The sequence below is a fragment of the Astyanax mexicanus genome, chromosome 6, assembly GCF_023375975.1.
Source record: "Astyanax mexicanus isolate ESR-SI-001 chromosome 6, AstMex3_surface, whole genome shotgun sequence".
Lineage (NCBI taxonomy): Eukaryota > Metazoa > Chordata > Actinopteri > Characiformes > Acestrorhamphidae > Astyanax > Astyanax mexicanus.
Window position 1 is genome coordinate 22,997,922 of NC_064413.1, and position 27,998 is coordinate 23,025,919.

The 27,998-nt window shown below is 38.9% G+C and overlaps 3 protein-coding genes across 5 annotated transcripts in view; 1 reads left to right on the top strand and 2 right to left on the bottom strand.

The window, feature by feature from the left end:
• Window positions 1-2,511, bottom strand: part of ppp4r1 (protein phosphatase 4, regulatory subunit 1) — a 30,135-nt gene extending 27,624 nt beyond the window's left edge. For both annotated transcript variants that reach the window (XM_049480029.1, XM_049480028.1), the window contains exon 1: window positions 2,463-2,511. In XM_049480029.1, the coding sequence (XP_049335986.1) occupies window positions 2,463-2,496 (34 nt within the window). In that variant the 5' untranslated portion in view covers window positions 2,497-2,511. The remainder of the gene's footprint in view (window positions 1-2,462) is intronic.
• On the top strand, window positions 1,539-14,862 carry vapa (VAMP (vesicle-associated membrane protein)-associated protein A). Of its 2 annotated transcripts, XM_022673910.2 has the most exons (7): window positions 1,571-1,767; window positions 7,029-7,181; window positions 7,932-8,035; window positions 8,608-8,688; window positions 12,359-12,529; window positions 13,444-13,623; window positions 13,792-14,862. In XM_022673910.2, the coding sequence occupies exons 1-7, from the start codon at window positions 1,710-1,712 to the stop codon at window positions 13,951-13,953; spliced, it is 909 nt and encodes a 302-aa protein (XP_022529631.1). In that variant the 5' UTR covers window positions 1,571-1,709; the 3' UTR covers window positions 13,954-14,862. The 2 variants fall into 2 exon arrangements, with proteins under 2 accessions (XP_007236049.1, XP_022529631.1); XM_007235987.4 differs by lacking the exon at window positions 12,359-12,529 and having other exon boundaries at window positions 1,539-1,767.
• LOC103040072 (protein APCDD1-like) lies at window positions 14,621-27,623 on the bottom strand. Its single transcript, XM_007235991.4, has 5 exons — window positions 26,993-27,623; window positions 25,483-25,660; window positions 24,160-24,688; window positions 17,860-18,181; window positions 14,621-15,995 (listed from the first exon to the last, which is right to left on the bottom strand). The coding sequence occupies exons 1-5, from the start codon at window positions 27,048-27,050 to the stop codon at window positions 15,556-15,558; spliced, it is 1,527 nt and encodes a 508-aa protein (XP_007236053.3). The 5' UTR covers window positions 27,051-27,623; the 3' UTR covers window positions 14,621-15,555.
• Between the last annotated feature and the right edge of the window lie 375 nt (window positions 27,624-27,998).

Consider the following 27,998-nt stretch of genomic DNA (forward strand, 5'->3'; position numbering starts at 1 on the left):
GAAACTGAAACTAACCGAAACTTTTATTATTCTGTGCAAAAAGCCTGTGATTGTTTTAAATGAGTTTTTTAATGGATTTAAATGAGTTTTTTTTAACGGATTGTTGTTTTTGTCCATTCTTTTGTTTTGTTTATATATACATTTATTTCTTTGAGTGTGGTTTGGTTTGTTTAATTTTTATCCCCAGACGTGTATTTGTTTTTTTCCGTTTTTTTTTTTTCAGTATTACATGTCTTAGTAATTTTCTTTGGTCCTGTGGAGTTTTTCGTTTCTTATTTTTTTTTATTCGTTAGACTATATTTTTGTCAACATTTTGGGTTTATTTTTGTTTGTTATTTTTCTAATAATAATAGTAATTACATCATTTATTTTCTTTATTTATTCTTTATTTATTTATTTTTACAGGGCGAAGTAACGCAATAGTTACTTTTACTGGTAACTAGTTACTTTTATAGTGGAGTAACTCCGTTAGTAACTCAGTTACTTTTTTGGAGAAGTAACTAGTAACTATAACTAATTACTTTTTCAAAGTAACGTGCCCAACACTGGATATATGTGAAGTCAGCCACAACCTCTTTTCAAACTGCTACTTAGTAGCATCACAGCCCCCTTAGAGGAAAGTGCAGCGACTCGGTTCCGATACATCAGCTCACAGACACCTGATCAACATCACCCTAGGAGGAATGAGGGGATAGAGCACCACCTACCCATCCAGAGAGAGCAAGGCCAGTTGTGCTCCCTCAGGGCGCATATTTTGAGTGTCTGCGTACCAAAGAACACAGAAAAATCATCCTTGCCTACAGCACATTTAAACATGTGAGGGTGCTGCAGATGCAGAAATGACCACAATAAAAGCGTTTTTAAACGTTAGTAAATATTTATAAAATGCAAGCAGGACTAGTATGTTTTAATACAAATGGACATATTTCAGCTAATAATGGAAAAAATAGGGTTTAGTGCCTATTTAATTGCCGCCTCCTGGCCAAATAAGTTTGGGGTTTTGTCGCCACCTATAGGCTCATGTCCGAAACTAATCAGGACTAGTAGAAAATCATCAAGATCATTGAAATGGTTTTGATAACTATTAATTAATTGACGTAATTGTGTCAAAATAACTGTTTTTACTTTTTTATTTTTTATTGTAAGGTTATGATCAGCTTCTACGAATTTTACATTTTAGAATATTTTGCTTGCTTCATATTGAATAATTTTCTCTCCCTTGTTTCATATCGTAAAAACAACTCGATTTTATATATATATATATATATATATATATATATATATGTATGACCTGTTGCGATCGTAATATATACATTAACTTAGTAAAAGCGCCTAACTCTTTGCTAAATATGAAAAGTAAAAACACAATAGGAGGTAAAATGTAATATTTGTCATATAGGACAACATAAATAACGTGATATAATATTATATAAAAGTCATGCTTATTATAATAATACACATAATAATACTTTGTTTTGTTTTATTAAAAGGTAACGAATGTGTTTGAAAGCCGTGCTCTCGGGATCGCGCAGAGCGCAGTGCGCGCCGCCGCCGCTGTCGTGCTCGTGTGCGCGCTCACGGCTGTGTGTGACTCAGTGAGATTCAGCGCCGATTAGGCGGACGTACACACACACAGTCAGCCAGCCTGCTACAACAGCGCCGGCTTTCGGCACGGGAACCACTGCTGCTCACCACCACAGCTGGCAGAAATGTCCAAACTGGAGCAAATCCTGATCCTCGACCCGCCGTCTGACCTGAAATTCAGAGGTAAGGCTGCGGACAGCCAGAGTGTGGAAACGGCTAGCCGGCCAGCTAACCTAACTAGCTTTAGCTGCCTGTCAACGGATTATTTCGCGAACTAGCTACGTTAGCTGGCTAAGCTAATCTTCCCTCAGGCTTGGGGCAACTCTTAGCTAGCTAGCAGCTAGCTCAAAACCCTGCGGCAGTAAGCTGGTGCCAAACCGAAGACAGAATTTTGTAAAAAGCCGAATATACAGCGGACTGACTCACACCCTGTTGCGCCATTTTACACCCGGCGGCGCGGCGGTTGTGGACTGTGGGCCTTTTGTAGCTAAAACTGAGAGTTTAGTTAGCATGGACTGGTAACTAGCTACCTAGCAGATTCAAACATACAGCTAGCTAACGCTAGGTAATTCGCAGCGCCAAACTACGCTGGTTTAGCTCACATAGCTAACACTGGCTAATTACATAGCCTAGTTATCACAGTTGGTGACTATAAAGGGCTGTTAACAGTCAACTGTCATTTAATGTAAATCCCCGCCGGTCAATATCCGACAATGTTAGCCTAACGTTAGCTAGATGTGTGGGATCGCAGCGGTGGTAAGGGAAGGCGGAGTGGGACGCCGTGCCCTTCTGCACTTGCCACGCTAGCAAGTGTGATTCGCCAGCTACATTACATCAGTTAACATGACACTGGAGGAAATGCAGCTAACGTTACTCACCTGGCGAGTGTTTTATTTGCTCCAAATCCTTCATTCAACAGCCTTCGTCTTCAGAAATAGCTAGCTTAGTGTTTACAGAGGTGGTCGCAACCACCAGATCCAGCCACATCCATCTCTCCAGTCCTCCTCAATACTGAAACCAACACGGACATGTTAAGCTAGCTAGTGGAGCTACACTCTTACAACGCACATTCATATTAAAACAGCGACAGTGCCTTACATTTACATGAAGCTGGGTAGCCTAGCTAGCTTGCTCTAGTGCTCAGGATAGTCAGGACGATTGAGCCATTTCCCCCAAATTATTGCTCTGTGACTTTGCACTTTCACTGAATAACAGTTGGAGATACACCAATACAACATTTCATGTTTCAGTACTAAACATACTGATTGTATCAGCCATTGTGAAGCCCATATATCTTCTTTTAGCCTCTATGGTACAATGTTGCCCCAGGCAACAAGCCACATTTTGGTTATTACACCATACCGTACATTATTTATTTTTAATAGAATGTTACAAGGCATATTTACGTTCAGAACAATAAGACGTGCAAGTGGGTCATGAATAAAAAGTATGTAACTTATATATGTGTAAGACTATGTAAAGAAGTCTATTTGGCTGTTTATATTTTTTATTTTTTATTATATACTTCTTGTAAACTTTTTATTCGTTGTCTTTAGGCAATGTTATGCAGGTAGAACATTCTTTCCTTCTTTATTGCCCAAAACATCTGAATTAAGTGATCAGTTTGTTATGAAATAGAAATGTATAGTTCATATATCTACAGGGACGTCCAAGCTTTCAGAAAGTATACATCATGTCACAGAAAGCTAAAAAAAAACTATTCAGTATGCTTTTAGTATGGGTTCATCAGGACAGTACCAATCAGAAATGTGGACACTTTCACTAATTGTTTTTCTTTATTTCTTATTTAATTTATCTTCTGCACTGTAGATTAATACCAAAGACATTAAACCATTAAGGGACACAAACAAAAGCGTTGGCCTCTGCAATCCCCTGACCTAAACCCAACTGAGATGGGTGGTACTGTACATTTGCAGTTATGTCATTTAGCACTCTACTCCACACACACAGTATTTTAATCTTGTAGTGCCAAACTAAAATCAAGATGTACAATTCACAACAGCTACATCCATATAACCATATTAGTGGAACAAGCACAAAGACTTTAAAAAGTTCAAGATTATTTATATACCCTCTAAAGTTTAAAGACACCTAGTTAAAGTTCATTCGACCTCAGTTCCATTTCCACACATCTGGAAGAATATTTGGTCAATCTGTGCCATAATTAAAGGCCACTTAGGACTGACCACAGATATGGATTTTGATAGCAATTGACACAGTACTGTGAATGTTGTTGTTTAGTTCGCAATGTACTGTGAATATCAGAGCTTTAACTTGAAGTAGGGCTGGGAAATATAACTTAAAAATGTATATCTTTATATTCTTCAGACAAATGCTGATATGTAATATAATTTGATATACTTTAACAATGTATCAGTATGTATTCGAAACACCAAAAGCAAAGGAAGCTGAGTTTTTTTTAAATGGAAGATTTGTAACTCTGTGTCTAATTAATATTTTTATAGTGAGCATAACTCTGCAAACTGAACTGGTTTATGTTGTCAACTCACTTTACCTTGGACATAATTTTCAGAAGATTGTACCAAACCATTTCCACACAAATGACCCATGCATGTTTTTTTTTCTAGAATAAAAATGCATACACATATTATGAGTATAGTCATTTAAAAAATATATATCTTGTATAAAATAGTTTTTAATGTTTCACCATTAAAATATAGTAAACAGACCTTTCTTGTAGCCTGGTAAATTTTTCTGTGATTCTATGGAAATTCAAGAGAACAAACAGCATATTACAACTTGTATTGCCATGGTTATTAATTTATGATATTTTTTTAGTCTAGATATAGTATTGAAGCACCACCATCTCTAAATATAATGAAATGGAAATAATGGAAATATGATGAATCTTTAAATTCTCATCATGGAGATGTTTTTACTAGATTTACTTACATTTCTTTCATTTAGATTTGTTTTTTTTTTGTGTGGTAGTATAGTATCTGAGCACTCTTGATAGTTATGTTAAACATCACAATAATATCTTAGTGACGTTCAATATTTGTATCAGAAAGAAAAATATTTTCTTTCTCCCCCTACCAAAGGAAAGAGTAGTTCACACTATAAGCACTGTTTATGCATGCATTTCTGGACAAGCTGAATCAGAGAGAAATGTTGCAGGAATTCTGCATATATGTGGTGAAATTTGGTTGTGCTGTGTTGTAGTTCTCACAAGTTGTCCCTGTACACTTTACCATTATATAATGCAGTTAGCAGTCTGCTAAGCCAGAAGTAGCAACAGTAGATGTGCTGCTCTCCCTATTCCGGGTCAGTGAAGCATCAACAGCTTTGAAGCAGTTATTTTAAGGTAAAATGCTACAAAATTTAGTTTTAATAGCTCCACTTATCATTCTGTTTTAAGTATGCTGTAAGAGTTACACAAATAAACCATTTCCTAATTATTCCACTCAATCTGGCCACCTGCTAAGATATAAGCTGTTTGTTTATGGTGTTTTTTATAATGTACTCCTTTGATTCAGTTTGCAGGTGAGGATAGCGTCTCTGTATTGTTACAAATGTAATATCAGTCCAGATGTCAGAGGGGAAAATAACAAATTTGATCCAGTCCTGTAACAGATCTAGCCTGAAATAACGCACACTCACTGTGTGTGTCTTCCTGAGGGGTAGTAGTGAGAGTAGTTTGAGCATGGCAGTCGACATTTGTGCTTATCTGTAGTGAAATCCTCTTGCTTAAATTACTTAAACAATCTTACTAACCACAGGAAAATACACACAGCTAACATTACATCAAAGGTTTCTACCCCATTGTGTGTAATGTCAGGCTAAATGTATTATTCAGATAAAATGTAGTGTACTTCCCCTCAATAATAAGGCTAGGTGATTTTCACAATATACAATATGTCACAATGTCATGCAAACAAAATTCTTTAGTAGTGCCAGATTATAAAACTTGTTGTAGGGCAGTATTCTTTAAGCACTGATTTGCTCCATGATGTGCTCATAAAACCATATTGTGTGTCACCATACAATAAAATATGCTCATATTGCCAGTTTCTACACTTGTCATTTTAATGAAGAAATATCGAACAGGTATCAGTTCATTTCTTTATCAGGATCAGGACAGTAAATATGCTTGTGTGCTGCTGGGTTCATTAAGTGTTTGTAAACGACCACAAATCCAGACCAACAGAGAGCCAATGGCCCACTTTTCCCTTCAGGAGACAACATTAGACACATTGCTCTGTTTACACTAATACTATATTGTTACTTCAAGCTAGAGATGAAAAGGAATGGATTGACTATGTTTCAATATCGTCTGGTTTTATACCAAATATGCGATTAGTGATCAGATAATGTTTCACTAATTATCTGATCCTGAGAGCTGATCAGATCATATTTTGTACTTAAACATTACCTGTCTCTGTGTAAGCCTCACAAGTGCTGCTTGGTCATAGAAAGCTGCAGTTTTTTGTTAATCTGTTGACGGATCTACGGAGCTGGTGCCTGACCGCAGACACTCTTTGACAGCCTCTGCTGTCAAAGGTTTTAACCATGTCTGACTCAAAACTCACATATTTATAGAATGTGTAAAACTAACATGCAGAACAAGCAGAATAGTGAATTTTAACAGCACAGTTCATATACCCCCATTTAAGAGTTTACTATGAAGTCCATTGTCATTAGTAACATAGCAGGGCTAACAAACACCAGTGACCACACAAAACAGCAAACCATGCTGACCACATTTCACCATGACAGCAGCAACAGTTGAAAATGTAATGCTCAAAGTCATTATGTATTTTGCAGTAGATTAGCAACCTTTTTCAGTTGTGTTTACATTATGTTTTAAATTGATTATTTCTAAGTTACCAAGTTTACTTGGAAAGGTTAATGTGACATCCAGCCTTTCCCTCGATCAGTATCTTCAGTCAAGCAAACTGATCTGAAAGAAAATCTGTTATCTTTATTGGCCCCAAAAATTCTGATGAGTGATCTTTTGATCAGAATATGGTCAAAAATCTAAATTCTGTCAATATGTGCACATGGGATTAAGACATATATTTGAGTAGCCTTGGATCTCCTAAAGTTAACAAGTGGCCTGAATGATTATGTCCTATAAACACTAAGATATGTATGATATTTACAGCATCTATAACTGATATGTGGTTTTCATTACAGGGTGCTGCCATCAGTTCATTGCTTTCAAACACAAAGTGCAGAACACCATGCACTTCTATAGCCTGGCAACATTAGTATGTGAAGTGCTGGCTTTTTTAAAATTTTCGATTCTATTGGAAATATATCTTATCGACCAAAAGTAAGAAGTATATCGCAATATACATTTTGCCTAGCATAGTGTGGCGAATCATTGTGAAGTTCTTTGCAATACATAATACATTGTTAAGTCAGTTATTTACTTCATTATGTTTTATGTGTTTCTGCAGGTCCCTTTACAGATGTGGTGACCACCAACTTAAAGCTCCGCAACCCGTCCGACAGAAAAGTATGCTTCAAAGTGAAAACAACAGCCCCGCGTCGCTACTGTGTGCGACCCAACAGTGGGGTCATTGATTCTGGTGCCTCAGTCACTATCTCTGGTGAGATAATAAGCATTATTTATACACACGTCCTGGTTAGCCCATTCCCCTGTCACACACCAGTTCCTAAAGCTTACATAGCTACATCTGTTGCCTAAGATCTTTAAAAAAAAAAAAAAAAAACTTTAGCTGTTCTAAATTGATAATTAAATGTAAATTTGAGGAATTTTGCCTGGTTGACTGATCAAGCAGGAATTGTAAGTCTGGCATTTAAGTCTTCAAAGTATTGAGGTTCTCATGTTTTAAATATATTTTGTGAAGCAAGGTAATGAGATTTTTTTTAAAACTCTCTATTCATTGTTACCACTTAGACACGGTAGGCTGGAATACTTTCCTTTCAGGACAGATGCTTTCTGCAACATCACCAACATATTTACTAATATTTTTGTGTCGCACCAATTATAACACCTAATTTGAGGCACTCAAACAATAAATATGTGGCCTATATGCAGAGGGTATATATGGCTTTGTAGGCTATGTTTGTAGTTTGTGTTTTAGACCTGCGGTTACTAATTCTGAATTAACAATGACTGTAGGATAATGTGTTGGTGTAAAGTGGCTCAATCAGATAAAAACAGCCAGTTTTATTTTCATCAGCCTTCTTCAATTTTAAGTGAATCTAATAGTGAAGCTGATGCTGTAAATTGGTACGTATTTCATTTCTACGAAAGCCTTTCATTTGGAAAAAATACTCTGGTTTTGTCATAAGAATCACTGTTTTATCACATCTGTTTCTCTTTTTAAATCTAGTAATGCTGCAACCTTTTGACTACGACCCGAATGAGAAAAGCAAGCATAAATTCATGGTGCAGACCATTTTTGCACCACCCAATGCAGCCGACTTGGAAGCGATGGTAAGCATTTTCTTTCAGAGCTCTGACTGTTTAAAAGGATGTTCTGTCTCATCTTTTGGCTGTTTCAGTGCATTCTGATGCATTTACCCATGTGTTTCCCATAATGTGACCCTCTGAGACAACACTCTTATAAGTTGAGATTTGTGGTTTTAACCAGCAGATGGCAGTATAGTCCTGCACGCTATTTACATGTTGCAGAAACTGTCCCACAGGTCTTGAGCATAGGAAATATTCTAGTTGGGAAAGGCCATGTTTTGATGTTTTTTTTCTGCTCACTATCCCCCATCTCGCACTCCTCCTCAAACTATTTCATCTTTCTTACCCCCTGCAAATGTTTTGTATCATGTTCAGTGTGTAACAGTTGGTATTGATATCAGGGATAGATTTAGCTGCATGCAGCCTGGAAAGATCACTGTATAGAAAGAAAATCAATTCTGTATCAGCCTGTTTAATCCACCAGCAGTCATGGACTGGAATACCTATAGAAAAAGCCAGTTTGAGATTTCGACTCATGCAGCCAGTTCACATATTTAAAGCGTGCTTACACCCTTTCTTTTCTTCTTCCATTCTAGTGGAAAGATGCAAAACCAGAGGACCTTATGGACTCTAAGCTCAGATGTGTTTTTGAATTGCCTTCAGAAAATGATAAAATGGTAAGTACTCTTGTACGCATTCCTCCTGAAACAGCTTGATAGGGACATGACCTTTAGAATCCTGAATGAGCAGAGGGATTGGTCATGACATGCTGCCTCACTTAAATGTTGTAAATGTAGTTGTACATCTCACAAAGACTCTTTTTGTATTCACTTGTAATATGATGGACACAGCTGTGGGTTGGTTTATACAGTAAATGTCCAAATGTGTCTAAGAAAAACTCACAATCAATGAATGTAAAGCAAAGTTATGTAGCATTTTTTTTACCTTAAAAACAGCTTCCAACTCATAAGAGAAAATGTGATGACCCACTGACCTGTAAATGGGAGGAATAGTGTCACGAGACACTAACTGCACTGCTTTACTGCCAACTTTCACTTTCAGAGGCAGTTCTGTGTCTTATCAGCTTGTTCAGAAATGTATGTGTTTAGTGTGTCCTTTTAAAGTGGCTCAAGTAAATACCAACTATTGTGGTGCTTTAAAGGTGCCTCCAAGTGCATTAATTAAATATTTTGAATACTTTAAGATGTTGAAATAAGTTTAAACAGGAACGGCCCAACAAGTTTGTATTTCCTAGTCAGAAAGACTAGTCCTTGAGTTAGCAGCAAATCAACAATAGTAACAGCAGTGTTATAAATGAATAAAGTGATTATAAACTGTATGTCACATAATTTCAGTCATACACACAGTTCTGTTCAATATCCATCATGGTTTCATGGCGTTTGGATGTGCAAAATTATCTACTGGAATCACCAAATATGAGGACCTGGAACAGTACTAACAATGAGAAACTGGTATATATGTGGGGCATAATTTGGTTAGATTTGCCATAAAACACTCATAGGTTGTTAAAACAGTTGTGTTAAACTTCCAGTCCAGTATAAGTTCTACTTTGATGTGTAAATACTAAATATGTGACTTCAGTGGTTGGGGGAAAAAAGCAGCATATTTACAACCCTGCTATTTCCCTCATAATGAAACATGCCGATTTTCCTTTTAGCTAGGCCTTAGAAAGAAAATGAATTCACAGACCAAACCTAGTCTGGCTTAGTCTTGCTTAGAACTGTACTAAGACCAAATATTAAAGCCAAGAGTCTCAGTAGAGTCAAACTGTTGAGTTCCTGTTAGCACACTGTGTAGTTATGTAGCTATAAAGATGGCAGGGTTAGCTGTTTCAGCTTCTTCAGAGGCTTCTGCTTGCTGGATAGCTGCACCGATACTAGCTTTTTGCTTTTTCAGAGACTTTCGTCCAGCTTTTTAATATTTTTCTAAACTCAAAAAAAGCTTTCTTAAGCTTTTGTGAGGGCTGTGATTGAAGAGCATAGATGACTGTTTCAAGTTCACAATATGTCACTTCTGGGTACAAAACCTTTATTATTAAACTATTTAAAAGTAAATGTAGTTTTTAGTTCTATGGACGTTTTTAAGTGAGCCTGTCTCAATTAATTATTATTTTTGTTTGCACAATGTACTGTCCCAGAACTAACTGCAGTTAAGAGGATTTTTGTCATTTTAAGAAGATTTTGCAGTGTTTACATAATGACAGTATTATAGCATAGAAATGGAAGCACACATAAACAGGTTACTTTTAATTATTAAAAATAATCAGACCACAGAAAAGGTTGAAAATAAATGAAATACAGTTTTTAAACATACTTGGCATTTTTGCTTTTTAATTGTTTTTTTTTTTAATAAGTAGATACTGTGGTCTGTACTGATCATGTCAGCAAAAATGTTTGAGGTCATGTTGATATTTTGTATGGTATGTTAAGTCTAAGTTTTCATTCTGTGTGTATCATGGGAGGCCTGCCTTTAAGGTGTTCAGGTGTGTGTGCACACACCTTCAATAATATCTAAAATAAAACCAGTATAAAAAAGAATGATATGCTCTGTGGAGCAGCTGCACATGTGCCTGAGCTTCCAGTGCACACTGCCAGGCTTCAGATTAAAAAAGAGCTGTATAAACACTTCAGCATTGGGCTGTGGAGCATTGGAACTGTGAGTGATTCAGTTGGAGTGGCATTTGTGATCCAGAACTAATCATCCAGCATCATTAGCTAACCTCACTGATGCTCTTGTAGCTGAATGCAGTGAAATCCTCACAGCACTGTGCCAACTTCAAGTGTAAAGCATTTCTAAAAGAGAACGCTCTATTAAAAGCCCTTGATTGCAGAAGAAATGTGGAGTGAAAAGGTATCTGCAGACTTTTAGACACATATTTGAGGTTTCAACCCATGACATGCTACAGCTTAGATGTGTGTTCCAAGCCTCAGTGTAGGAACTAATGCAAGTGCTGTGTTTTTTTTTTTCCTTTGCACATAAAGCCATGACCAAGGTGATCAGGTAGCAGTGTCGGGGCTCTAAAAGGACATTTCTTTAAAGCTCTATTTTCTCTAATGGTAAACTCTGATGGATTTCTGAAGAGGTCCTGGTTGAGGCTGTGAAATAAAGCAAACTAAAAGACATGGTGTGGGTGAAGTGACTAAGCAGATGTGCTTGAAAGTAGAGGTGTTTTGAAGGTCCGAGTGATTACATCGCTTCTTCTAAAGTAGTGTGTTGCTGCATCATCTGACATGCTCCATTAGGGTGCTTTCACTCCTACCTTGTTTGGTCTGGATTTTTCAAACTAAAATAACAGGTGTGAAAGTCCACAAAACACTGTCCGAAAGGACCACAATTTGGCCCAATCAAAAGAGGTGGTCTGGGTCCAGATCAGTTGGCCCATAGTCTGGTTTGTTTGCATCAATTACTTAAAGTTAAAGCAGGCTGTTATCAAAAGATCTAGTGTTGTGCCGACTCCCCTTTGTGTGCATGGGCATTACACAGCAGTATGGTTAATCTGTTATGTTGTTCCACCTTGACCTCAAGAGAGTTCATACAGCCAACGCAAATTTTTCACAGCAAGAAACGCTAGTAATAAAAATCCAAAGTTACACTTGATAACATCAGCACACTCGGTTGGGGAAAAAAGGTATACCTAGTTATTGTTGTGTAGTACGCAGTTGGGGCATAGCCTGTAACTTGCGTTTGTTGGAGTAATGGTCTAAAAAAAAAGGATTTCTACTAGATTTTAAAGCATTGCTTTGAGGACATGATTGCCTTCAGTGAAAACAGAATTAGCACACTCAGCACAATCATTACAGAGAATCACCCTAGCTCATGTCTGATATTTAATCATGATGCCAATACGTTTATGTTTATCTGCTCTAGAGAGTCCTGTTCTATTGGCAGTACAGTACTACAGAGACTAGACAAGCTGTGTGTGTTCATTTGCATGTGTGTCGTCAATGGGTTCTTAATCCTAACAGTAGCTACATCTCCTTTAGAATGTGTGTCCACAAACATTTAGAGCTTCCGTTTTCCAGACGAGGATTAAGCCTAGTCATAGATTATATTTTCCTTTTAATTGATAAACTCCATTTAAAATGGCTTGTAATCCAAGCCTAGGTTTAATTCCTGTGTGGGGAAACTGCCCTCTAGTGTATTTAGATAGAAAGATACTTCATTGATCCCAAAGGAAATTAAGGCAAGCCTTTACTGCATAGTGGCGACTGTATTGCACAAATTTGACCAATGTGGATTAAATAAAACCCATCTGACAAAAGCGCAGCCTGTCTATGTAATAGTTATGCATGTTGCTGGTATACCCCACCACTCTGCCTTTTAAAGTCAGGTACCATCACTGCAAGACTGACTCCCAGGCTGCGAAGCTATACGGCTGACCATGTGCCTCCCACCCCAGGAAAGTATTTCACCCCTCTAGAGAGAAGGCATCTGAGTGATGGGAACTTGCTTAGGTTCAGGCCAGGCCAGAGACCAGGGAGTGACAGAGAGAGTCAGGTTTGTGAGAGGTAGCTGTATTAGCACATCCATATTAAGACACCTGGTAACATGGGACACCAGTTTTTGTCCTAAGTATTGGGTAATATCCATCCAGTCTTATTTTCATGTTTCTTTAAATGTCCATTAGTCTACTCTTTTTGGCCTTTAAAAGTTTAAAACCAGAGATAGTCTTTTTGTACTCCTGCCTGAAGTAGAATTTGTATACTGCTTTCTTCTAACCAGCCATAATTCTAGATAAAGTAAAGATGTGCAGAGACTGCATTTCACTAAATAGATTTAATAATTCAGAATAACTTTATCTTTTGCACAATTACAACAAACCTGTATTGGTTCGGTGGCATGGCAAGAAACACCACGAAATGTTACGTTTTTAAATTTTACAAATGTAACTACCTGCACTCATCAAACCAATTATTTGTTACTGTCTGGGAGTGCTCCTCACTACACTACCATGGGCTGTGAATAATGAAGCTCGATAGACAACAGTCTATCTGTTAATCAGTGGCTGTTAGAGAGATCAAATCCAAGTAAGTAATGAGAACGTACAGACTTTTTTACTTCCATATAGCAGGATGTAGGCATCATTGGCAGTTAAAATCATACCAGAGATGCTTACAAGTTACTTCATTAAATGTAGTCCAAGACAGTTCTGTGGGGAGAAGATCATTTATTGAGTCTAAGTTGAGTCTGAAGTAAGTCTTAGTGGAGTATTCCGGTTGAGTCTTGGGTCTCAGGGGTACAAATCCAAATCAAGCCTCTGGGGTCCAGGTCTAGTCTTTGGGGTGCAAGTAAAGTCTAGGGTTTTTAGGGTGCAACCCTGTATTTTTATTTCACCTGTCAATCGTGTTCAGTCTCATTTTACTTTGGTCCATTTTGGTTCATAAAATGTTGCTTGTATTCTTCCCTCACAGAATGACATAGACCCAACCAAAGCTGCACCAGTCCTTAACACCTCCAAGGGTGACAGCACATCAGGAGCCAAGCCCAGCAGCCTGTCCCTGGATGACACGGAAATGAGGAAGCTGATGGAGGAGTGCAAGAGGCTGCAGTCAGAAATGGGCAAACTGGCAGATGAGAACCGGCAACTCAAGGTACAGTAAAGAAGAGCAGAGCAAATGTTTCAGACACCACACAAAAAACTTTTATTATTATTATTATACCACTAACAGAAACTAGCCAGAGAATGTGTTTCAGAAACATCTACATGTGGTTTGTTGTACACTCTGGATGTGTTTTTTTTTTCTTAACTTATTTAATAGGATGAAGGTCTGCGGATGAGGAAGGCCCAGCGGTCGGACAACATGACCTCCAACACATCGGCCATCATGAGGAAGGAAACCAGTTCCAAATCACTCCCCTCGCTGCTTGTGGTCATTGCGGCCATCTTTATTGGATTCTTCCTGGGGAAGTTTGTGTTGTAGGATAAACGCATCTGTTTTGCCCAGCTCCTTCCAGTCTCTTCTGGGCTGAGGGGCAAAGCGTGTGTTCTTGTCGTTCAGCGTCGCATCAGTGCTAGTGTGGCCTAAGGCGGCGGGAAAAAATGCGTCTGTGTACAGAATCATTCAAACAGGCCTTGCCTTTTTGCAATCTCACACGGTTAGTACACATACACACCAGAAACGAGAAGAACAGTTTCCCTATTTTTGTTGTTGTTGTTTTCTGTTATATTCTTGTGGTGCTGGGTGTTTTTCTTCTTTTTTCCTTTTTTTTTTTGGTTTTATTTTTGTTTTGTTTGTTTTGGTCCCCCTCCCCCACGGATGGTGTGGATCAGAAACTGTACATTTATCAAAACATCAAAACAACACGGTCAAATCAAGGCCCTGTGTAGAGAGACCTTGATGATAATTGAAAAAAAATAAATAAATAAATAAAAAAAAAGAGTTCTATGGCGAATAAATAAAATGAATTGTTCTCTCTTTCTCTTTGTGGTTTTAATAAGAGTTGAATGAAATGTTTTAACAAATATTTTAAGCACTCTAAAAAGGAGAAACAGACCTTCCTTCACATTGCTGGATTGCCGGTCTCTTTGATCGTGAAAATTGACCTTCAAATGAAAAATGAATTTGTTTTCTTGAATGTTAACTCAGCTGGGAAAAATGTGCCTCCTTCCATGTACATTATTTTCTCCCAGTCACCTGACACAAACGCACACACGCACACATCTTACGGTTATGTCAAGTCTTACTAGATTTTTCTTTATGCAAATTATATACTCATTTGTGAGGCAACTGTCGACTGAATAAAGATCACCACTCTTACAGTCCTGTCCTATGGTATTTAACGTTGAGGATAAGAAAAATGAAAATGAAATAAAATCTTTAACATTCTCATTTCAGTGTTGGTTTGGCATCTCTGTACATTTTCAAGATATTGCACACTTCATCTCCTTCATGAAAATGCATGCAGTGGATGACACACTACAAATGAATGTCTGGACAAATCTTTTCCTCTACGCATAAATAATAAATAATCCACACTTTGCAGTGTGTGTGTGTTCTTTGCCAAAGGTAAAGAACAAGGGGAGCAATGCAAGTCATTTTTCAGTTGATGTAGGACTACATTTTAAAGAGTAGCTGCAATAGTACTGTAAGAGGGAGGGTATGTGATCACGTTTTGTTTGTGTAATCAACATGCACACTTTCCACTGGAGAATTTTATCAGTGAAGATACTTAGGATTGTGCTTTCTTGTCCATGGTCGCTTTGCATTTATGTACAGCCATCTTAAAGTCCCCCAAAAGCTGAACTTCTTCAGGTAAAGCCAAGAATCTGATTTCTTCCTTCAAAAACAAAAATATTTACATATTGTCCCATGTTGCAGAAGTAGTCCCACAGTCTCTTATCAATCTTGCCAATCAATAATCACAATCAATAGTTAGTCCTGTGAGCGCTTAGCCAAAAGCCAAAGTTCTAGACCTGTATCTAGGATCACCTCTTTGTGAGCAGGAGGATGGATGTGAACCTGATCAGCATCTTGAGATACAACACATATGGCACAACAAACAAGATAAAAACAAATTCCTTTCTAATCGACCCAGAAGACAAGTATGACCAAAAGAATGCTGTACATTAGGTTCTCATGTAGTGTCTTGCATCCATTTCCTAGTCTGAAGTGTTGGTCTCCCTCTTTTCCAAAGCTTGTAGCCCCCTTCTGGCTGGACATGCAGCGTATAAGCGGGGGCTGGTAGGACGTGGCCCGCTTGTGTGGCTGGTTTGGGCTTGAGCCATTGGTGGGTCTCTGGCCGTTGAATAGCAGGCTGTGTCCGGCTGAATCTCGTCCCATGCGGAAAAGCTCATACTCAGTGTGCGGTAAACGGATGCCCAGGGCGGCACAGCCTGAGGTGAAAGTCACGTCTTGCTGAACCCCCAGCCTCCAGGAACCCTGCTTTCCACATTCGTTCCCGCTGAAGACATTCAAGAGGGAGGTAGTGGCCATGTCCATTGGAGTGACCTTCATATGGGTCACTGGAACAAAACAGAGAAAACATTCAGTGTTCTAAGGACATCAAGGGCAAACAGACTGGATTCTAACAATAAAGCAGAACAGGGCGCACCAAAATGAACATATTTGGCTGAAACAGAAACGGAACAAAATGAAACGTTTGTCCGAAGGCCGAATACAGACTATTGAACAGTTTTTCTTATTTTCATTAAATTTGGCACCTTTCAAACAAAAAGCAATTTAAAAAAACCTACAATTTAACAATATTTATTGAGCACTGAACATTCTCAAATATGACTTACACAATATGATTTAAATTAGTCATTGTTCAATATAATGACTTGGTCTTTTCACTACTTTGACTGAGTGTTTTTTTGCCAATTTTATATATAAATGCATTTCAGTTTCAGTTTGGACATGCTATACAGAACATTAACAAAATGATTTTATGTGTTACAAATCTGAAATACGCTATTTTAGTGAATCAAAAATATGCAGGTTATAAAGATCTAAAAATTGTTCCTAAATGGTTCTTGGTTTAGACATGGTTCTTGGTTTGATTTGGAACAAAACTTTCTAAAATAACGTCTACAGAATATGAAATCTGGGGTAAAATCTAACGAAAGGCCAACAGGATAAAGCACCGTTCAGAGAAGGGCCAACTGATGGAGATGCTGCAGTGACTACAATCCCACCAGCTTGGAATAGAAGCTCTGAGAAAGCCGCTTAAGATTACGGGTAATACGTAAGTGCTACACTAAAAGCTAACCCCAGACTCAGACCCTACTACAGTCTCTCCAGTTAGCGAACTGCACATCATGCATGTGCTCAAAGAGGACAACATTATTTGGATGGAAAATAATAATAAAAAAAGTTTTTCAGGTTTTCAGAGATGGCTGGGGAGTCAACCAGTGACAGTAAATCGCAGTGCCGCGGGGATAGTGGAGTCGATGCCACAGGTTGGAGGTTATCTGCGCTGCAGCGGGGATAGTGGAGTTGTGGTCGCAGGGGTTATTAGTGCTGCTGTGGTGATAGTGGGCAGTCTCTACATGCACTGCACTGCAAGTTTAAGGGTTAAATTTACCAAGCACTCAGTGCTATATCTTTAGAACTAAGGCTGTATCTCTGAAAACATTTTGTCCTTTGACTTTCAGAGCTGTAAAATTGACTGGGGTTGGGGCTGCTTGGCCTCCTCCGCTGCAGTACTGTTAGCCAATTAGAGGTGATATATTATTTACATGTATGAATATTCATGCCTTCTTTTTTCAGACGTCTAATTCAGTGAAATAAAGCAGGGCAAAATAAAAACACCTGAGCACAAAAAAACAGCTCACATGGCATTCATTCATACTAGACCACAACTTTTTAACATTTTAATATGAATGAAAAAACGATGGAATGAGAGCATTAAAATACTCAATAGATGGCCTTCACATAACTGTTTTTAAAACTGATTTAATAATATAAAATAATAAATAAATAATTTTACTAAAAAAATCACAGGCATGGGCCTTTTATTTTCATTTTAAAATAACTTCTATTTTTAAAAGTCAAGAGCGTCAAAATTTGTTCAAAAGTGCTTGCATGTAAAGAAAATTATGCAAGATCAACACAACTGCTGTCTCCCACTTTCCTTCCTTTGGAATGAAATGTGCTGATGTTACACATTTTATTTGTCTGCAGCTGATTGGAAAATTGTAATTACACATATTTCATTTTATATTTCAGTCTTCTTAAGCATGTGAGGCTGAATGAGATTTTGGTTATGGTCTGTAAAGCTTGTCCAACCTGGCAAAAGAAGCTAAGAAAGAACCATCTGAGAGCTGATTCTAGTAAAATCATCTGAACTCATCCTAGTTACATGGCTTTAATCCACGTTCAGTTTACCTGTGAAGGTAAATTCAGTGCCTCCCATGACTGTAGTGGAGGGGACCCCTTGACTGAAGTGTCCTCTGGCAGAGATGCTAAAAGTGGGGCGTCTGCAGACGGGGTCGGAGAAGTGGTAGTAGTGACCCTCCCAGACGTTGCCGTCCTCGTGGAAAGCAAAATGACGGGTAAGGAAGAGGACCCCGGGCCGGACCTCACAACGCCTGCTAACCCAGTTCCCATAGAGACGCAGTGGGCGGTCATTCTGAGACGGCAGGACAGGTGGATTGTGAAGGTCTGCGGCAGAGATGATTTGACACGTCACACAGCTGTCATCATAGGTCTGAAAAGAGAAAAGAGAGCTTTTTTTTTCTTGAAGAATGACAGATTTGAAAGACTTGATCGTGGTGAGAGAGTGTCATTCCGAAGAAGTTCTGAAGATGTAATTAAGGATTCTTTTAGTAAGAAATGTACATTTCAGACAAAAAGAAAGATCACACACAGGGTTTGAAGGCTAACTGCCCAGCTGTGTCTAAATGGCACATGCCCAGATTGGACAGAACATCTAACAGGCGACAGAGAAACCCTGATGTATTTCCCAGCCAGTAAGAGCAAAAGCAGTTGTACTCTCTTGCAGTCATAGCTGACAGATGAAAAGACGAGGATTAGTGGCCATAAGTCATGGCTCTGCAACACAAAGCTGCTCATGAGTAATGGCAGCAATAAAACAATTATCATGAGAAACCACAGCAATTCTTAGTAGTTTGGCAATTTGAAAGGGTCTTTCATCACCACGTCTCAGATTGGGCTGAAGGCAAGTCTTTTGAAGACAGCGGTCTGGGCGACAGATACTTGAGTTTCATTATATCCGCTTCCCTTAGATTTTGGTGCAAGCACCAGACCTGTTTTTCGTACATACAGATTGCCTCTCCTGGTTTAAATATGATTCTGCAGTGAAGAACCTGCATTAACTGTATAATTCATCCAAGGACAAGAAGTAATCCATATCAGCGAGAACTATTAAATCCCAATCCACCAGCTCCTCCTGCTTTAGAGTCCAAGCCTACCTTACACCTGTAGGGCTAAAACTTGGAGCCCTGTTGGTAGTATTATGATTATTGGAAGCAGGGACTCGACTTGTGATAAGTTGCCATTGCTTGACTGCCATGACTCAACATCCTCTCCATAAATTATTCATCTTCAAACTAGAATTCATTAACTTTGCATTACATCTTTCATACCGCCTTTTTGTAGGCATCAGAATGTAGAGAAGCAAGTGTAAGGATGTTGGGTGAGGGGGTAGATGGCAGAGCGCACACATGAAAGGCATTAATCCAGCCGAAAGCCCCTGTTCCACCTCTCAAGTCTGGCTGTAGCTTTCCCTCAGCCCTGCCATAGCGCCTTAGGCACGCACCAAGTCGGAGCTGGAATTCAGAACGATGCCCTTTGCTGCGCTATTTCCCCATTCCCTTTGAAGCAGACAGGGGATAGCAGCGGATCAGCAGCCTGGGTATGCTCTAACACCAGCTGAAATCACACTAAAACGGCAGGGGAAACGCTGATATTTGTTCTGTATCGGCTTTGTTTGAAATAGTTGAGTGGTTGACGTCGGATCATGGTAATGCTAGAGTAAAACTGCATGGCTGGGGAAAGAGCAAGCCAATGAATACATAATGCACTCAGCACGTACAAGGAAGGGCACGGCAGCTACCTGATGCAAGCGCACACAGGAAGATGAGGACAGCCTAATGACATGAATTAATTAAAGGGCAGTGTCACTTCTGACGTCAAGTAAAGTGTTATGTATAATACAGCCTTTTACTTTACACTACACGGCACTTAATCAATTAAACATGCGTCCGTCAAACACTTCATCCATTTTTTAGCTTTTGTGTGCGTTTTTGCCGTCGGACTGAACACACAACGTGATGGAAGTCTACAGCGGAACACCATGACTGCTAACATCTTTCTGCCTCCAAGAATCGTATTAATATTCACGAGCGAGAGGGCCCTTTGCTTTACGGCACTGTTACTCGTCCTCAGTTCCCCGTTTATTACCGGCTTGTAATAGATGGGCATAAAACATGTGCATTGTGAAGACATGAATATGAATCAGTATCTGTTTTCTGGCAGCGCAGCAAGGCTTGTTTATTGTTATTGGAGGATGCGATCTTGCCACTTCTCGCAGGCTGTAGCAAACTGCTGCTCTGTGCTGTTAGTGGGCACGCTTTAGTGGGATGCTGATCTGCATCTCTGCTGCTGATCTGATATTGGTGGGGGGAATTAGGTGGGGGAGAGGATTGACAGAGTGCTGATGCAGCACAGAATGGGGGGTATGTTAATGTCGTATGGGTAGCTGGGGTCGACGGAGCTTTCAGATAAATGCAGAATGTCTCTATTAGTGTGATTTACAGCTAGGTGAGGCTACTTTTCTGGACATGGGAAAGTGAATGTGGTCCTGCCAGCTGGGGACAGGACAAAAACTAGGGACGCATCAATAGGGAATTTATGGATGAATATTAATGACTAACATTTAACAAATAACATAGTTTGACTGAAGATTTAACAATAAAACAAACCAAACCAAAAAAAACGATTCACTGCCAATAAGAAGTGCAACTAGCATGTGGTTGGTGTTGATGCCTTTTTTGGTAGCAGATAATGGTTGAATTTGCTGGCCAGACAAACATTAATACAGTCCCTACTTGTGCAAAATGACCAAATTTGTGACATTCTACAAAAGAGCATCAATAAATTAGCTGTAAAATATAAATTAGGATAACTAATTTTATATAATTGAAAAATGAACATTTACATTATTTATTTAATTTAACTTCACATGTGAAATTCTTACAAGTAAGTTCTTAGGGGACATGGACAGACAAACATTCACATAGACAACCCAAATATGTAAAGTCTCTGGAAAGAACTTGCTGCCATTCTTCAGCCTTTCAGCTCTGCTCCAGGACCAATTTTCTGTAACCTCTGCATTTTTATAGTTTACTGCCACGAACAAGACAAGCTCTTCTGTCACCATCTTGGTCATTTTTTTTTATCTGCAGCAGTGACAATGAAGCTCTGATTGGTCAAACTAATTTGAATGTATGCGTACAAGATAGAAAATAGAGCAGGCTCAGAATGAAAAATGTATGCAGCATTTTTTCAAAACATGTCATGCATTATTTGTCCGCAAAAAGTGGGCTCTAAGTGATTAGGCCTTTATCCAAAAGGAAACAGCCAAGAAAACTTCTCAAGAACAGTAGTGTTCTTTCTGCAGTCAACCATAAGCACAAGCAAGAAATAGGCTGCTAAATTATAGGGATATTAACAGGAGTGTTCCATATTGTATTGTGCTCAATACTATCTCAAAAAATCTGACACAATAAAAATAAATACATATTGTAATGTATTGTGAAATATTATGGAAAGCAGCTTCTTTAGTTTTTTTTTTTTTGCTATTTACTGTGTTTATTTTAAAATTGTTCGTTTGCACTTTAGTTTTGTGTTAGATTTTTTTGTTACATTTCTTTAGCTTTCATTTGGTTACACTTATTATTTTATACAAAATCATTGATAAGTGTTGATAAGTTATTGTTGTCAAACGTTTATAGATTTTTAGGTTTTATTGAATATATGAAACTGTTATAATTATGTACTAAATATAACTTTAATATTTATTTTGTTGTAGTAGTATATTCTTGAATTTAATTGTAATTAAAAATCAATAATTTGTCAACTCACTAAGAATATCATTACTGCAAAAATACCATAAAATACTGTGATATTATTTTGGTGTCATATTATCACTCTATATGTTACAATACAGGGTATATTGTATTGAAATGTACAAGTGTATCACGGCTATCATGTTAAGGCCTATTAAAACTTAGGGTGGGTTTAAAGGGAAACTCTGGTGTAAACCGGACTTAGACATGATAAAAAAGTACTTATCTTTGAAGAATAGGACACCTCCATTCTCCCACAGAGTTCTGAGATCCAGAAATTTTAACAGTTTGTCCAAACACCCTTTAGGCTGGGTGACCCGGGGCATAATTTGCCCTGATAAATCGCTGTTTACATCCCATAAAGTGAGCTTCAGCTCCGACTGCCGCCATTACTTGCCATTACTAATGGCGGCACTCGGAGCTGACATTATGGGATGTAAAGAGATGTTTTTAATAAGCTTCTTGTGCAAACTGTGCACTAAGTTATTAATGCCTCGTTTTAAATGCCAGGGCTCTCTAGATTCTAGCAAGGAGTGGAGCTACTTTAAGCTGGATAACGTTGGAAAAAGCGATTTATTGGGGCAAATTATGCCCCATGTCACCCAGTCTGAAGGGTGTTTGGACAAACTGTTAAAATTTCTGGATCTCGGAACGCTGTGGGAGAACGGAGGTGTGCTACTTGTCAAGACGTTACTAAAGCCTGCTAGACTAATTAAACAAGATTTGTCTGAAAAAGTATGATCTCACTCACATGAACAATTTTTTTTTCCCTTTAACAAAATTGTTTTCCCTTACACCTTCAATTTGGCAGCTCTAGACCAGCCGATTTAATTCATGACATGACAAGCTAATGTTAGAGCCAAGTTTTATTTCTCTTTCACTCAATGTTAATAAAAGCCTGTTAGATTAATTAAACGTAATTAAATGTGTCTCATTTTTACTAATTCGCATTAAGCTAGCAAACAAGTTAGCATTTCAAGTTTTTGGTTCCACCTTAAATGTGGCAGCAGGTACATTCTGGATAAGAAAATCAATCAAAACATTTTTTATAATAAATGCAAAGCCTTTAAAAAGTATTTTCTGATAAGCTGAAAAAAAATTAAACTGTAGAGAATTGAGACTGTATCATTAATACACTAAATACCAAATCGAATTCTGAATTTTGTAAATCAATACATCCCATCACAGCCACTCAAGACAATACCGGTTCTTTCGGTATACCGGTTTTAACTTCACCACTGGTATGCACCTTTTTTGTACCGCCATACCGTAGCATAGCTAAAAAACAGTTGTAAGGCTTCAACAAGCAGCAAATTATATAATATTGTTTGCCACTAGAAGCGCTGCAGAGCCCTGTGTGGCAAAGGCACAGCCAAACAGCATGCTAGCTAGCGTTAGCCTTTAGCTAATAGATGGGAGAGGCTCCCTTGTGTTTTTTTTCTGGACCCAGGTGCGCTTTACCTGCAGGTATGTATATTTAAATTTGAAAGCGGTCTGGAATACTGGTCCCAGGTGCACCTGAAACTGGTGGTCACCATATAACGCTAGATTCGAGGTATGTCTTACCATGGGCAAAAATACTTCCAGTATTTAACTGGAGAACCAAGGGAATTGTGACTGATAAACAACCATTTAAATACAATACTGCCTTGGCTTCAAGAATAACATATTGTAAATTGATTTTAAAATGGTAAATTACTTGTGCAATATAACATTTAAGAAATATATCTTTAAATACTTAAACATTTAAAGTATTTTAGGTGTGTTTATAGAATTTTCGGAAAATACTAAGTTTTGAAAAGGAAACTGTCCTAAAGTTGGCATATCTCTTTCAAGTTCTATTTCAATATGTTGCAGTTTACACAACAAATATTGTGTACATTCTGCAATTTTTCTTCGCTGAATGCTGACTAATTCCTTCATATATTGTGTCATTTTGTGGGACAAAGTAAACCCCTTAGTAACCAAAGCCTTAATTTAAGGCCTTAATGTTTAATATTCTATGTATTCCTTACAGTGGAATAAGATACAAACCTACATAAAAGCCCAGGCATGCAAAAAAAACAACAAAAAAATGAATACTATAAAACATATACTTTTTTGTTCATACTACCCAGCACTACTTGGTACACACTGTGACACTGTGACTCAGGGATTGTTACATGTGTCCAACAACTTTGTAAACAAAATGTCCTATCCATCTCATACCCAGTATCAGGCCCCAGGCTCTCTCCTGAGGTAAAACTTCCAAATAAGTTTACTTACCCTGAGTTTCGGCATGTCAGAGTATAGCCCTACAAACTATAGTCCACAGAATTGATTAAAATATTTAGAGATTTAAAGATAATACTGTGGTTCTTATCCCACTCAAAATTCAGAAAACCTTTCTCTGCAGCTCTGCTGGGATACAAAATGCATAATGGATCACTGTTCCATCGCTCAACCATTTTCGAGAAGTGAACCTCTAATTACCCCCCACTGCACCCTCACTTCAGGTTGCCTTCAATACGGCAAAGATCAAGCTTTAGGAAACGCACAGTGCCTACACGACAGCCTTTACCCATCCCCGCAGCGCACACAGAGGCGAGGCACTGACCTTGACGCTCTGCAGGGGGGGCTGGTAGCCGGAGGGCCTGTGGAGTCTCCTCTGAGCACGCTCCGTGTGCACGTCCCCCAAGAACAACTCCTCTGCTTCCAAGGTGGGGTCGCCATGGCGATGGCGCTTCTCCATGCGCAGCAGCCGCAGCTCCTGCATGCTGAAGTCTAAGCCGCGGCTGCAGTCACGACCTGAGTGCTCAAAGTCATCGGCCAACAGTTCGTAGCTCAGCCCAGGTTCCATGTGCTTCTGCAAATCGCAGCTCTGCTCCAGCTTCTCCTGGAGCTCCTTGGCCACCGCAGGGTTGTGACTGATCAGATGGACGCGGCTCAGCTGATAGTCTGCCTCTGTGCCTCCACGGACGACCCACGAGGCCTGGCGTGGGTGTACGCTGCCCTGGACGAGCAGACTGTAGATGGGCTCGGTGCAGTGGTTGTCCCGGTAGTAGAACTGAAGGGCCTGGAAGGTGTGGTTGGAGTAGAAGTGGTAGGATCGGGTGAGGAATTCTGGTCCAGATCTGACCTCACAGCTTTGAAGAAAATTATAAAACAAAAATTAAATTACATTTACTGTATCTCTACTAATTATTACAGCTTACTGATTTTTATTATAGCTGGAATTAGGGATGAGTTGTACAGGTATTAATTAAGGATACATTAAGTTTTGGTCAAACTCTGGTCAAAATCACTGGATCAAATATTGGAAGAAAAATAGTATAATCACATAATTATAATCACATAATCACATAATTGGTTTACACTATTTAAAAAATGCTTATCTTTAGAGCTAGGGCTGCACAATATATTGTGTCGGCATCATCATCGGAAAATAGTCACATCATACAACAAAGTAATGTCATGTAAGGCAAATCAAACCATACATGTCATATTACAACTTGCTTAAGACAAACAGAAATACTGCACTGTTCTTATTTTACATTACATATCAACCATATGCAAATAATCTGCCAATATATATTTATATCAAAATACTACTACTAATACAGACTGCAAATACACAACAGAAAAACACAGGAGGCACAATGTGTGTGATAGGCTGCTAAACCCTAAACCTGGAGAAAACCCTAGCAGAAAAAGATTCTTTTTAACAGTTAGAGTGTATCTGATTTAACAAAAATGTATCAATATAACACCTGTTTTGGAGCTCTGAGGAAAACCATGTTTGACATTTTAGCAGAACAGCAGAAAAGTTATTCTGGATACACATATTCAGACCCGCAAAATATGGTGCAAAGATATGACACTTGGTTAGGGCTGTACCTCCTGCCAGGGGAAAATGCTTTTTGACAGAAGTAGGAATTACCTGTCGGACACCCAGTGACCTGCGATATCAGGAGGCATGTGCACACTGATCTGATCTCCATCCTGAAGATGTTTGAGCATGAAATGACACTGGTTATGTCGGGAGTGCTTCCCGTAGCTCTTCTCCAGCAGGACTGGGCTGGACCTCACCAAGTGAGGAGGCAACCTCTCACACCAGCCTGCAGAGAGGAGTAAAAGGGGTGAGAGGGGTAGAGAAGGGAAGGGGGCAAATCCTCAGCTCAACTGCAAATCACATAAGCTCCACAGTTCGGTTGAGTTATCTGCTTATCGGACGAGTTGGTAAAGAAACAGAGGAGCAGATTGTGGAGAGTTCTGAATGATTTTTAGCTATGTAGCTCCAAAATCCAAAATGACACGGGCTTTGGCATAAATAGCTTTTACTTATGTTCAGCTACCCTTCATATTAAGTAAATCATGAGAGGAATTTCTCACACACGTTATTTCTAGCTATAAATGTGTGAGAACCACAGTTAAATATGAGCATTGTTCTAATCAACATTCAGCCCTCAGACAAATGGACGAGTTACAGTGAGGGGCTTGTGTATTAATCAGAGTTTAATAATGGAATTAACACACCCCTCAGTCTTCTAATTACCGCCCAAAGTGTTCAGCACTCACTAATCACTAATGTGGAGATCTGAAACACACAGCATAATCGTTTATCCCGTTAATGTAATACAGGGAAATTAAACTCATTAGAGTATGTCTGAGGGGAAAGCCTGAGAGAGAAAAAGAGAGAGAGAGAGAAACAGATGGATAGAGATACAGGTGGAGAGAGAGAGAAGATGAGAGAGAGACAAATGAAAAGAGATGGAGAGAGAGACAGATTAAGAGAGAGGGAGAGAGAATATAAGATGGAGAGAGAGCTAGAGAGGGAGAGAGAGACTGAGAAAGATAAGAGAAAGTAAGGGAGAGAGAGAGATGGAAAGAGAGAGAAAGATTGAGAGAGGAGAGATGAAGATATAGAAAGCAATGGAGAGAAAGATGGACAGGAAGAGAGAGGGGGGAGAAAGATGGAGAGAGATTAAGAGAGAGATGGAGAAAGAAACGGAAAGAAAGAGAGAGGGGGAGAAAGATGGAGAAAGAGAGAGAGAGATTACTTCACTGTCCGAAATTACAAGAGAATTTCATAGACAGGTTAAAAAGCTGATCCAAAAATCCAAAAACTACACACCTTGCTGTATCAGTGTCACCACCTGAGAAATACCTACCTTACCATGATTCACGGTTCTCGAATAGATATAAAAACTCGTTTTTCATATTTTCTTGTAATTTTAAACTTTAAACAGTAAAACATTTTGATATATAAATAAAAGGTATGTGTATATGTTTTATATATTTATCCTTTTTATCCAGAATATTTAATTTAATTGTATCTTTATTAAAGACAGTTATTTACTGTCACTTATTTTGTAATTATTATATAATTTTTGTATATGGTTGAGGACTTTTTACATCCCTCTTTGGAGGATAATTAATGAGAGACTCACCCGCGCTCATGAGGACGATGACCGCCGTAATCGTCGCCGTGTAGAACCACAAGAACATCCTTGTCCTCAGAACAGAAACACCAACAGCACCAAAGTTTACACAAATAACTAACTAGAGATAAAGCCCTGAGGCGAGGAATCCCCGAGACGCTCTGCTCTCTTTCAGCTTTTAAACAAACTTGCTTACTTAGCAGATCTTCCTCCTCACCCCCTGTCTCTCTCTCTCTCTCTCTCTCTCTCCCTCACACACACACACACACACACACCTCTCTCTCTCTCTCTCTCTCTCTCTAAAGTGTGTTTTCTAAGTTAGACATTTTTCCTCCTTATTAAAACAGCAGAGCCTCGTATCCTGTATCCTCACGTGCGGCAGCGCTGCGTCCTCAGAACTGTGGTTCATGTCTGATAGAAGATTGGAGCTAAACTTCACTGTCTTCAGCGTTTCTCAGCTTTTAGAAGAGGCGGAGGAGGATGATGAGCCTCCCTCTCTCTCTCTCCTCTTTACTCCCCTACACACTCTCTCTCTCTCTCTTCTCTCTCTCCACGCCTGGAATAACTCTTACGCCTCATCAAATGCGTTATCTCCCCTCGTTTTCCCGCGTCATCGCCTCCTACTTCAGGTCCTGGAGGAGGGAGCGCCGTCACGATATAGCCAGAGTTTATTTTATTTATTATTATAATTATGTATTACGCCCGTCTTCAGGTAAGCCCCGCCCCTGAACTGTGATTGGCTATCGGGAGTTGGCCGCTTGCACTAAGATTTGCTGCTCTTTCATGACTAGGAGCGAAACAGCGCTCAAGAAAGCTCTATAAATTATTATTGTATTTAAATAATACAACTTATATAATATTACTGTAAGTGTATATCAGTAAAACACAACCACCAGAACTTTCCGGCGTATTACAGCAGCATTTAAACAACCCCCCCCCACCGCCCCGGCGATAAGATTGGTCAATAGTTTATAATTCACCCAATCCGAGAGCAGGAGGCAGGACCCGCCGGAAT